This window comes from Thyridium curvatum, assembly GCF_004353045.1.
Source record: "Thyridium curvatum strain D216 chromosome Unknown NODE_81_length_187271_cov_78.157168, whole genome shotgun sequence".
NCBI classification, from domain to species: domain Eukaryota; kingdom Fungi; phylum Ascomycota; class Sordariomycetes; order Thyridiales; family Thyridiaceae; genus Thyridium; species Thyridium curvatum.
Genome location: NW_022156836.1, coordinates 1 through 12,786, shown reverse-complemented (window position 1 = coordinate 12,786; position 12,786 = coordinate 1). Strand labels below are relative to the sequence as shown.

The following is a 12,786-nucleotide window of genomic DNA, read 5'->3' as shown; positions in this document are numbered from 1 at the left end:
TTGCGAGCATCAAGACCAGCACCGTCTTCACCGCTTGCCTTGACTCCCGTCATCTCGCAGTGGGAGATGTTGTCCAGGTTGCCCACAGAAGCTTTTCCTCAGCCATTGCTAGCGTCAAGGAGAGAGAACGAGTTCAAATGGAAGGATAGATCGTCAATGTTATGGTGAATTGGCTGCGTGGCCTGAGACAAGGGTTCTCATCAGTTTTAAATATCCCTCGTGGGGAACCAAGACACACATTCAGATCGAGTTGCAACATCCTTCTGGGGAACCCTCCTATCGAAGATCACACTACCCCAGACTCATGGTATGTTCCCCCGCATCATGAACCTTTCTCGCTCCGGATCCTGGACGGGACGAAGCCGTGTTCTAGAGGGAGTTCGCCAAGCCCATTAATGTTCCCAAACGATTTTCTCGATGGACGTGACAAGACCGGCATTGTGAATGAGGAGAACTGGGCACAGGAGACATGACACGAGTGGCTTAAATCCGACGTTCTCGCATCCTTTCCCTCTTCTCAGTTCTACATTTCTCTTAAAGTTTACTTGAAGATCCAGTCTTAGCGCGTATCACCAGCCTGCCATCCCGTAGACAGACTTTGCCAGTGCCTTCAACAGACGCCATCCATCTGAGCTCTTCCCAGCCGTTGGTTGCAGCCCCCATCCTCCAAAGCGTGACCTGGATGCGGTCTCCCGGCTTCACCACTCCTGAGAACCTTGCATACATCTCTCTAAAACAGCTTGGATCACTCCCGCACAGCCTTTTTAGTATGCTGTGTGCAACAAGGTTGTAAGCATATACGCCATGGAGAATGATGCCGCCAAACCCCATGGCCTTCCCAGGTTCTGCAGTTGCATGAAGAGGGTTATAATCGCCATTGAGCCTGCAGTCATTAACTCGGTTGCTTTTGTACAATTTGGGAGAGTCCCTAGAAGTGTCCTTACCGATACAAGTGGGCACTCTCGTTTCCCACATCGACGAAAAATGTCTCATCTGGGTCTCTGCCGTCGGGGGGTAGACATCGGGCCTCTCTTGGGCCTCGAGGCCCGCCCCAACCGCCTTGGCCGACGTAAAAGAGACAGCCTGTTATGCGCGCATAGATCTCGCCGGTGTCTGCGTCAACCAGATCATCTTGAGATTTTACAACAGTGCCAGCTTTTCCTTTGTCGTAGACACCTAGAACAGTGGACCGAAATTCGAAATCCCGGCCAGCGGATGTGACTGGAAGAGGCTTGAAGATCTCGATGGAACGATCACCGTCCACAAGACGAGTCGGGTCAAGCGGGGGCACGCCAGGGATTTTGACACTCTTCTGAGTAGAGTAAAAGTCAATCACCTCTTGAGAATCCAACTTGAAAACTTGAAAGACAGAATTAGTAACCATGCTCATTTCTCATCCTTGTGGCGGCTTCATTCCTTACCAAGGGCCAAGGGGTAGGTAGGAAAGACAGCAAAATCCTTATCGAGCTCCTATGAAGACATGTTAGCAAATGCATCTTCATGGGCAAAGAAACATGGTACGATCAACGAATAATTACATAAACAAAATGTTGTTCCGCACGCCCGCAGCCAATACTCAGGTTGAAGAGAAGCACATCACGCTTAAGCCAAGCCACCTTTCTCGGGGCGTGTTGGAAGCCAACTCCTACAGAAGTCATCTCAACGGTGCTAAGGTCGACAAGTTTTGGGAAGGTCTAGTTTACTACCATGTTGAGAGAGAACATTATTGACCATGACCATTCAAGAAACTAGGAGACGAAAAAACCCGCAGATGGATAATGTGAACTTTCCCCCTTCATCCCCACACCCGGTATCGGTCCGGGTCATAACCGTCCCCACATAAGCCATCCTAGAGCTTGCTGTCCCTCCACCGGGGCTCCCGTTTCTCTACAAACGCGTCAAGACCTTCTTGGATATTCGTCCCCTCGTAGATCCGCCTGCTCCAGCCCTCAAGGAAGAGACGGCTCGCATCTGCCACGCCTAGTGCTTCCAAGCCCATGTTCAGTCCTTCCCGCGTGACGATGGTGGCATCCGGGCTGTTGGCCGCGATCAGCCTGGCGTAGTCGAGTGCTCTACCCACCACACTCTCGCCGTCTTCAGCTATAGCATTGCAGAGTCCCCATGCCCTGAATTCTTTAGCTGATGCCGTTCGCCCCGTGAGCGCGAGCTCGTAGGCCCGTTGGCGGCCGGCCGTGCAGACGAGACGCGGCAGTGCGCCACCGAACGGGGTAACGCCGCGTTTCACTTCGGGCAGGGCGAAGGTGGCCGTACGAGCAGCGACGACGAGATCTCAGTTCACGGCGAGCTCGCAGCCGCCTCCGTAGGCCGGGCCGTTGACGGCAGCGATGACCGGCTTCTTGCCATGCCGAAAGGAGAGACCTACAAAGCCGTTGTGAGGTAGCCTCATGGACACGCCTTTCTTATTATTATTCATCCATTCTGCCATAGCGTTAGTGTTGAAAAGTCAGATTATAAAAGGAGGAGAGCTGATCTTCTCCAGTCAGAGAGACACTTCACCTTTCAGGTCAGCGCCGGCGCAAAAGGCCTTCCCAACGCCCGTGATTATGGCGACGCGTAGGTTCGATTCGTCGTCGAACCACTGAAACACCTCGTCTAGCTCGTGACTGGCCGCAATAGTTAAAGAATTGAGAGCTTTTGGTCTGTTGATCTCGACCAGAAGCACATTATCATCGGGGAACGATAGCTTGCTATGCTTCGTGGTCGGGGGATGACGTTTCGAAGACGTTGTTGGCATCTTGCCCACATGCATGTCAATGTCGGAGATAGGTGGATTTAGTTAGGCATAGCGTGAGACTACCGGCGCATACTCCTTAATACAACCACTGGATTTAATATAAAGAAATGCTCTCTATCCAAAACACTGCCACCTAAGGCGGCGGGATGCAGGGTGTATGTGGGTACGGGGCGCAGCAAGGATGGTTGGTATCTCTTGGTGAGGAACGCGGCCGGGTCTCCCGCGTTGTGAGGCCGTGGCTACTACTACGTAAGGCGACATCGCGGAATGCAGGCTGACGTGAGAGTTGATGACTGCATACTGCAGGACTCAAGAGGACTTGAGCAGAGAGACATAATTCATCAGAACTCAAGAAATCACTGTTGACTGTTTGCTATCTCAATAATTGGACTTCAAAATCCATACAACGAGTTCCTGCCTAAGTATCCTTCGGCGTCAATCTCCTGGGACAATGGATAGTCGAGCTCCCCAGAACGGCCTCTCTTTGGTGAAAGGGCCGGCTCAACCGCCACTCTTTGAGCTTACCCTGGGCCAACTGGCAGATCAGCAGGCAGCGCGCTATGGAGACAAGGAAGCTGTCCTGATCGGCTGGACGCACGCTCGAATCACGTTCCGTGATCTGAGCCTTCGAACCAAGGAGCTTGCACGAGGGCTGCTGGCCATGGGTGTCGGCAAAGGCGATCGCGTGGCAATCTTCTCGGGCGACGACGAGCGGTTTGTAGAATTATTCTTCGCCGCTGCTCGCGTTGGCGCGTGCTTCGTCATACTAAACAAGACCTACAACTTGCCGGAATGCATTCGGGCCCTCAAACATTCTGGTATGGTGATGCCTCCAGAGTTGAACCACCACAGTTTAGGCGAAATAAACTGACCGCTCGTGGAAACCGCCTTTCAGATCCATGCATCCTTTTCGTTTCCGATGAGGTAAATCGCAAGCAGACAATGCCACTTCTCCAGCACTTGCGGAAAAGGAGAGGCAGTATCAACCACGTCGTCATGATCCGCTGGGACCAGCTACCTCATCGTATTGAGCCAACATGGGACGATGTGCTGGATGCGGCCAGGTCCGTGGCCACTTCCGAGCTTGAACAAGTAGAAACAACCGTCGATCCACACTCTACTGTGAATCTCCAATTCACAAGTGGCACCACAGGTGTCCCCAAGGCGGCTATGTTGACCCATTAGTGAGTATCCAGTAATTTTTCACTGATATTTGCAATGTGGAACTGCTCCAGTGTTAGGAGTATTTGAGCTTCTGACTGATAATTTTCACTTAGCAACATTACCAACAACGGATTCTTCATGGGCGAATACCTCGAGTTAAATCCCGATGACATCCTTTGCTGCGGGCCCCCTTTGTTCCATTGCTTCGGCCTTGTAGCAGGCCTCATGGCCACTTTCACACACGGGGCCTGTGTTGGCTTCGCCGGCCGCGACTTCGATGCCGCCCAGGTGGTCGATATGCTGGTGCGGGAAAGCTGCACTGCTCTCCATGGCGTGCCTACCATGTTCACTGCAATTATGCAACACATGAATCGTACTGGTGTGAAGATCAATACGGTCAAGAAGGGGATTGCCGCAGGCACCAAGGTTCCTCCGGCTCTCGCAGCTGAAGTGAAGAAGTGCCTAGGTTATGAGCATGTCTCCATCACGTACGGTATGAGTGTCTCTTCCTAGGACCGCCGTGATATGTGTTAACCTGGGTAGGCATGACGGAGACGTCACCCGCTAGTTGTATGACTGAATCTAGCGACTCAGCCGAAGATAAGCTCGGGACAGTTGGCCGTGTTATGCCCCATGCCAGTGCCAAAGTGGTTGACAAAGAGGGCAACATCGTTCCAGTTGGCGAGCGTGGTGAGATCTGCACTGCAGGTTACCTACTACAGCAAGGATATTACAAGGCCCCTGAGAAGACGGCTGAGGTTATGATCCGGGATAAGGAGGGTGTTCTTTGGATGAACACTGGGGACGAAGCGACAATTGATGAGAGGGGCTATGTTCGAATCACAGGGCGGATTAAAGATATCATCATTCGAGGTATGATACGTCTCCTTTGTGCACCGGCCACATTGCTCATCAGAACGTGTTCGCAGGCGGCGAGAATATCTATCCCCTCGAAATCGAAGAACGGTTACTCCACCATCCGGCTATCAGCCAAGCGAGTATTGTTGGGGTCAAGGACGAACGCTATGGCGAGGCTGTCACCGCCTGCCTCGCCGTACGCCCGGGTATGCCGAAGCCGCATGATGAGACGGTCAGAGCGTGGGTGCATGAGGAGCTGGGGCGCCACAAGGCACCCCAGCACATCATATGGGTCGGTAGGGAAGAAGCGATCGCGGAATACCCTGCTACTGGGAGTGGCAAAATACGGAAGGACATACTTAGCCAGTTGGCAGCGAAGGCCCTACAAGGACCAATCTCTAAGTTGTGATAGACTCGAATAGAGACAAAATGGATCAGGCAAAACATGGCAAAAAACATGGCAAATAGACACAAGGCCTATTCAGCAGGAGACATGTTCATTACTCTGCTGATCGACTCAGCGACTACTAGAGTTCGGGCTGGAGGCCCAACGAAAAGCCATCGCAAGTATCTACTGGTTCACCAAGGAAACCCAGATCGGCGTAGTCAAAGAGCTGGTTTGGCGAAAAGTGAAAGTCGACCATGCTAGGTGACGCACGCTGTTCTTGTGTCGGGCTCCCGGGATGAGTGGGCGTTGACAACAACGCGTAGTCGACACTCTGCCACAACGCCTTAGCGTCCTGCTTACCATGGGTCAGGGGTTGGGCTCGGCCTTTGGTCTATTTGCTGAATTGTTCAAGCCTATAGGTTGAGACTATTAGGCGCTGTTGCAAGGGAGAGTCCATTACGGGGCTTACCATGATCGCTGCGTGCTTCCAATAACATGACAGCTCCAGCAGAAAGTCCAAAGCTGCCTTGGAATGCTTCTCGCCTTCTTCCCTCACGGTAGCACTGTCATCATTCATAGCGAATAAGACAGGGCCCCACAACTTGGACCACCCCCCCCCCCCGGGCCACCTTCCGGGCCATCAAAATCAAGACATCACCACAATTAACACTCATCAATTAAATAACCAAAAAAAAAATCCAATTAAATCGCTTTTTACGCTCAGAGGTAGCCCTAATCAATCTCTATAAGGATGCCATCTTGTTCTACGTCTAGACGCTCTTATGGTGGTATAATGCCCTTATAGCTTATATAAATTATTACTATATTAATAAACTGCTTGTTTAGGTCTTTAGGGATTGCTTTCTATTATATTAGCTTTAATATATCTAGTTAAGTCTTAAGACAATTAATCTAAAGACTCTACTAGATAATAGTAATAGTATAGATATCTAGACTCTTAGAAATCTTATAGAATAGAAGCTAGACCTTCTATTCTAAATATCTAGTTATTAATATCAGTCTTAATAACTAGTATAGATCTCTACTGCCTATAGATATATTAAATATAACTTCTAATACTTTTTTAAATATCTTTAGAATTATTAGCTATATTAAGACCTTTAATAATAGCTTTAGTTATAGTATTAAAGATATAGATTTAGAAGGGCTATTCTTAAACTATAACTAGTTTATAAGTAGCTTTATTATATTAAATAGCTATAAGCTATTAATATTTCAATCTATAGTAATATTCTTTAGTCTTAATACTATATTATAGGCGTCTTTATAACAATATAAGAAGTATATTTTTCTAATATTTACTAAATTTAATAGTGTTATTAAATTATTTAAGCCCTTATAATAATATAACTTTAATAGCCTAAATATTAATAGATTTAGTAGCTATAATATATAGGAACTATATACTAAAAGAAATATAAGCTATATTCTATTTAAGTAGTATTACTATATAAATTTATCTTAAATATAACTTCTATAACTATTATAAATCAATACCTACTAATTTAATATATAGACAGGCTTTATCTATAGTATAAAATAATTAATCAGCTATTCTAGACTAATTATATTTATAGTCTAACTATTATTACTATTAGTAAATTATTAGTTATTAAAATTATTAATTTTATTAGGCTTATTAGAAAACTATTAATCTTAAATAATCCTCCTATAAAATATTATAACTAGATCTAGAGACCTACTAACTATATTTAAATATTTAATAATAGTAGTCTATATATATTATTAAGAGCTCTTTTAAACAGCCTGCTTAGCCTTCTTTCTTTCTAGTACTAGATTATTACTTCTCTTCCCTTCTTAAAGTCCTATCTTATCTATATTCTAATAATTTAATAATATGACTTTAGTAATTACTAGAAATCTTAGCTAGATAAAGAAGATCTTAATAATATTAGATCTAGTATCTTTAAGCTAATTAAAATTAATCTTCTTATCTTTAATTATATAGATAGATAGATTCTACTTAAGAAACTAGTCTATCTAATTCTTTCTAAGATATAATAACTAGCTCTAAATAACTAATAATTATTAGCCTATCTTTTAAAGCTAGCTATAGATTAAGACTAGCTCTAGATCTACCTATATAACTGCCTATCAGGCTAATTAGTCCTTCTAATAACTTAAGAGCTTTTAAGAGTATTCTTTAACAGTCTAGATAGAAATACTGCCACTATATTATTACTAAAGAGTAATATACAGTACCCTATAGACCGCTATAGTAGTATATAAGAATATACCTTATCATATATTATAGATTGTATTTTAAAGCTTAGATTCTATATATTTTAAACCTATCTACAAATAGCTTTAATTTAGTGACGATCCTATAGAAATTGGTTGAGAATTGACGTGTTTATCATACAATGTCATGATGATGGTAAATGTAAATTGAGGTGGCCTAGGGGGGGGGTGGTCTAAGTTATAGGGCTCTGTCTTATATGTATCGTCCCAGCCACTATTGTGCAATACCCATACAGACTGGTAATTGTGATCACATTGTAATTACGCATGTCTTTCAAATCCGTCAGGCTCATAGCATTCTTTCGACAGGCCTCCCAAGCCATTCGCATGAAGCTCGGAGTTGCCTTACGTCCCAGAATCTGGAGCCGTTGTTGCAGGAGGAATGGGTGGTGCAGTAAATGTCAGAAGGGGCTGGTCCACTAAGGACAACCCCAGGGCAAATTTAGTATATAGAGCTGTCTCTGCCTAATCATACCGCCCTTTAGGGCCACCTCTAAGGGCTAGTGGCTCTCTAATAGCCTTCCCCTTTTTTTTTCTCTTAGAATTAGATATCTTAATAAATAGAATTTAATTGATCTAACCCTTAGTTAAAAGTTATAAGTCTAATTAATATCTAATTAAGTAGATTAGAGTAGGCCTACCTATCTAGAGTAACTATTATAAGATTTAGACTATAGAGTTATAGATTCCTAGAGTTAAATTTAATAAGAAGTAATTAGAATCCTTTAAAATATAATAATAATTTAACTAATCTTCTATTTAAGCTAGAATATTATTTAATTAACTCTTTTAATTATTTAATTATAATATTATAGTTAAGAAAGATTTAGATAATAATTAAATAGTAATTCTTATTAATAAAGTAAATTAAAATATATAGTATTTATATATCTATCTTAAAGTTATAGATAATAAAATTTAAAAGTATATTAATCTAGATAGAGATTAAACTTTAGAATCTTCTAGAGATTATCTAAGATCTTCTTTTATTCTTTTAATAATACTCTAAGAGGAATAATTAATAATAATATATTTAGAGTTTAGAATAAGAAAGAACTTCTTTAATATAAAGTTAGATAAATAAAAGATTCTAAATATAATATATAAGAAGAAGAATAAAAAGTTAATTAAGATAAATAAGCTTATTTATTAAATAATTAAGTAGTATATAGCTTTATTTAATAAGTTATTAAAAGAATAATAATAAGTAATTATATAGATCTTTAATAAAATAAAAGTAATTAGATAATTATTAAGAGTTAGATTAATATAGATAAGACTAATAATATTAAAGAAATATCTTAAGTTATTAGACTTTAAAGTAAGAGTATAAGCTTAAGCTTAATATTAATAAGCTAGATAACTATCTAGATCTATTAGTTTATTAATATAGATTAAATAATAAGAATAGGCTTTATAATATATTAAGAATATTAATATTAATAATATTTAAGATAACTAGCCTATAGAGAACTTTCTTATTATTATTAGTAATATTAATAAAGTTAATAATATCTTTATCTAGATTTATATAAATACTCTTAATTAAAAAGAGTTAATTTTAAATAGCTATATACTTACTTACTAGCTTTAATAATAACTTATAATAATAATAATAATTAAAAGATTAGCTAAAAGATTATTTAATATAATAATAAAGTCTATCTAAAGATTAATAGAGTAATTAATACTTTAAGATAAGGCTTTTAATAATAAGAGATCTACCTACTCTTATAAGATAAAGTATAATAAGAATTAGTATTAGATCCTCTATCTAGAGAAGAAGCTAGTCTATATACTACCCTTCTTATAGAGAAAACTAAAGAGGGTATTATAAAAGATTATAAAGATAGATTAGCTATAAAAGTAATATTAGAATTTAATTAAAGTGATTAAGAAGTTATTAGTAAAGTTATTATTAGCTAATTAGAGATCTAATAAGGCTAAGTAAATTAGAAGTATCTATATCTAGATAATTTTAGTTAAGAAGACCTCTTAAAGAGTCTTCTTAAATATTATAATAAGCTTCTTTATTATTACTATATATCTATTAAAGAATAACTTTATCTATAATATTAATACTACTTATTATATTATTAACTTAAAGAAGAAGCTTATTAAGGGTATATATTAACTAATAACTAATATTATTAATATAGATAATACTATAATATTATATTATAATATAGAAGAGGTAATAATAAAGATTAATACCTCTATTAGCCTAACTCTTTTTAAGTTAAAGAATATTATTATTATTAAAGGCTTTTATATTAATCTAGTCTTCTATAGAGTAATAAGAGAGGTAGGATACTAATAGAATAATAATAACTATAATATTACTAAGGGTTCTATATTAGAACTAATAGTCTTTTTAACTAAATAAATTAAGAGCTATACTATAATTAACTTCTATTAAAGTTAAGAATAGGCTAATAAATAGTAATTAGATAAAGCTATTAATATAATCTTATTATAAAAGCCTAGCCTAAAAAGTAAGATAAGATATAATATCTAATATAGAAGAATAAGACATCTTAATAATAAAGCTCTAGGCTACTTATCTATTAATATTAAAGAAGTTATAATTACTAATAAGTTTAATCAGCCTTATTAAGTATATATTAAAGCTAAGATAAAGTAATAAGTCTTAAGAAGGCTAAGTAATTAACTAGTAGAATACCTATTTAGTTAAATCTATCTAGACCTCTTTATAATACTAAACTGTCTTAATAATTTAATAATAGCTTTAATTATTAAAGATAAATTCTTAAACTTAAAAGTTATATACCCTTTATTAGATAAGAAGAAGTATACTCTTCTTAAAACTCTTTATAACTATTATAGCCTAATAGACTAGTAATAGGGTCTTTAGATCTAATAAGATTATAATAATAATAAACTAGCTCTTAATATTAATACTATTAAGAAGTAGAAATAATATAAAGAGATTATATAAGAACTATTATTAATATATACTTATTAGTCTAATAGCTATATTAAGTAATCTAGAGAGATAATATAGATAAAGATTAATATAATACTATTTAATATTAATCTACTAATTAATCTAGCTAGTAAGATCTATAGAGTAGTAATCTATCTTTATAATAGATCCTTTTATTAAGCTAATAGCTAGAAGTTATTAAAAGAGACTATTAGATAATAATATTAAAAGAATAGATATTAGATTCTAGATAGCTTAAACTAACTAGATCTTAATTATATTAAAGAGTATAATTTAAAGATATATTATCTTAAAGATAAATATTATAATATTATAATATTAACTAAGACTAAATATTAACCCTATATTAAGATTAAATATCTTATTAACTATAAAGATATAAATATTTAATAGATCTAAATCTTTAAGAAGAGAAAGGTTATCCTATTAAGAGATATAATCTTTAAAAAAGAGTTCTTCTTTAAAAAGAAGAATTATAATAGATCTAGAGAGAGATTAGCTATATTTATACTATTAATAGAGATCTATAAGTTACTAAAATTAATAGAGAGAGAGTTAGAGCTTAAAGAGATTAATAATAAAATTATTAACCTCTTTAGTCTAATAGATAGACTATTTAAAGCTATTAAAGAGAGAGATTAATTTTAATAGGCTAAAGTAATTAAAAAGACTAATTTAATATAAGAGAGGTATAAAGAGATTATTATTATCTATCTAACTTCTTATTAAAGTAAAGAGTTAGTCTAAGAACTAGCTATAATAAGACTAATAAAGGGCTTTAAATCTATAACCTCTAGTCTAATAATTTTAAAAATTTTATTAAAGAGAGAGAATAATATTCTAAAGATATTAGAAAATTTTTAAAAAGATTTCTTAAGTTTTATATTAATTAGATAATTAATTTAAAATTATAAGCTAATAGACTATATATAATAGTTAAGAGAGTAAGAGAAGCTCTTTAGAAGATAATAATAAGTAATTAATAAGATAATCTTAAAGAACTATTATAATATTAATATAGTCTATACTAGCTTTTAAGTTAAAGTAATCTCTATTAAATAAGAGTCTTAATAATTACTTTAACTATATTAAAATAACTTATTATTAAAGCTAAGAAATATTAAGAAGGCTATTAATAATCTTTATAACTAATACTAGCTTAAGACTATATAAAAGGAGATTAAAAATATTTAAGATAATAGAATATTAAAGATAATAGATTATTATAAAGCTAAAAGCTAGATAGTTATATTATTAAAGTAGGTATTTACCTATAAATTTAATAGTAAAGAATATATTAAGAGATTTAAGGCTAGGATCTATATTTAAGAAGACTAATAGCTATTAAATAATTAGGATATCTATATTATTATATTAATAGAAAGATCTTTTTAAATTCTTATAGTTATTACTATAAGATTTAAGCTTAAGATAAAGTAGTTAGATATAATTAATATCTTTATTAATATCTATCTTAATAAGAAGATATTTATAAAACTTCTATTATACTTTAAATAAATTAATAAGATTATTTATTTAATTAAAGTACTATATAGCCTATAGATATTACTATTATTATAATAGAAGCTTCTCTTAATAGTTCTTATTAAAATAAGATTTATCTAATTAACTAAAAAGCTATATCTCTTTTATAATAACTCTATTTTAATATTCTTCTATATTAATAATATTATCTATCTTTATTATAAGAAGAATAAAGCTAAAGAAGAGATCTTTAAAGAGATCTTAACCTATTAATTTAAAATAAGAAACCTAAAGAATATTAAGTAATTCTTAAAAATAAGAGTTATTTAAAATACTAATTAAAATTAAATCTAAATCTTATAAGAAAATAAGATTATTAATCTTATTATTAAATATAAGCTTAATAATATAATTAGAGAGCTAGCTATCTTTATATTAATTAAGAAGATTATAAAGCTAGATAAGTAAGTAATCTTATTAGAGATTTATATCTATTAATAAAAGGTAGGATCTCTAATCTATCTTAATATTATTATAAGACTAGATATTATTAAAGTAATTATTAGTCTTATCTACTTTCTTATAAACTCTCTATTTAAAGTAATAAAGAAGATAGATAGAGTTATCTATTATCTTTTAAAAATAAAGAAGCTAGATATTCTATTTAATAGAAATAATTTAAATCTCTTACTTAAAGTCTATATTAATACTTTATTTAAAGATAATCTAAAGAATTAGAAGTTCTTTTAGAGATATCTTATGTTACAGAATCAGCCGCCGCTACCGCGGGACACTGCCCCAAGGGCGGTCAGCACGATAAGATAGGCAGAAACGCACGGACCGCTGGATCACCCTGGAGTACGGTGATCCATCGTGAGGGATCAC

General features: G+C 35.8%; 2 protein-coding genes across 2 annotated transcripts; one reads left to right on the top strand and one right to left on the bottom strand.

The window, feature by feature from the left end:
* Positions 1-940: 940 nt before the first annotated feature.
* Positions 941-2,770, bottom strand: E0L32_010223 (uncharacterized protein; the record flags this gene model as incomplete). The annotated part of the gene is made up of 4 exons (XM_031132817.1): positions 941-1,359; positions 1,422-1,470; positions 1,892-2,100; positions 2,518-2,770. 4 exons carry the CDS (start codon positions 2,768-2,770, stop codon positions 941-943), a joined length of 930 nt encoding a protein of 309 aa, XP_030989734.1.
* Positions 2,771-3,206: 436 nt separating this feature from the next.
* E0L32_010222 (uncharacterized protein) lies at positions 3,207-5,186 on the top strand (the record flags this gene model as incomplete). The annotated part of the gene is made up of 5 exons (XM_031132816.1): positions 3,207-3,469; positions 3,613-3,939; positions 4,033-4,407; positions 4,506-4,792; positions 4,849-5,186. 5 exons carry the CDS (start codon positions 3,207-3,209, stop codon positions 5,184-5,186), a joined length of 1,590 nt encoding a protein of 529 aa, XP_030989733.1.
* Between the last annotated feature and the right edge of the window lie 7,600 nt (positions 5,187-12,786).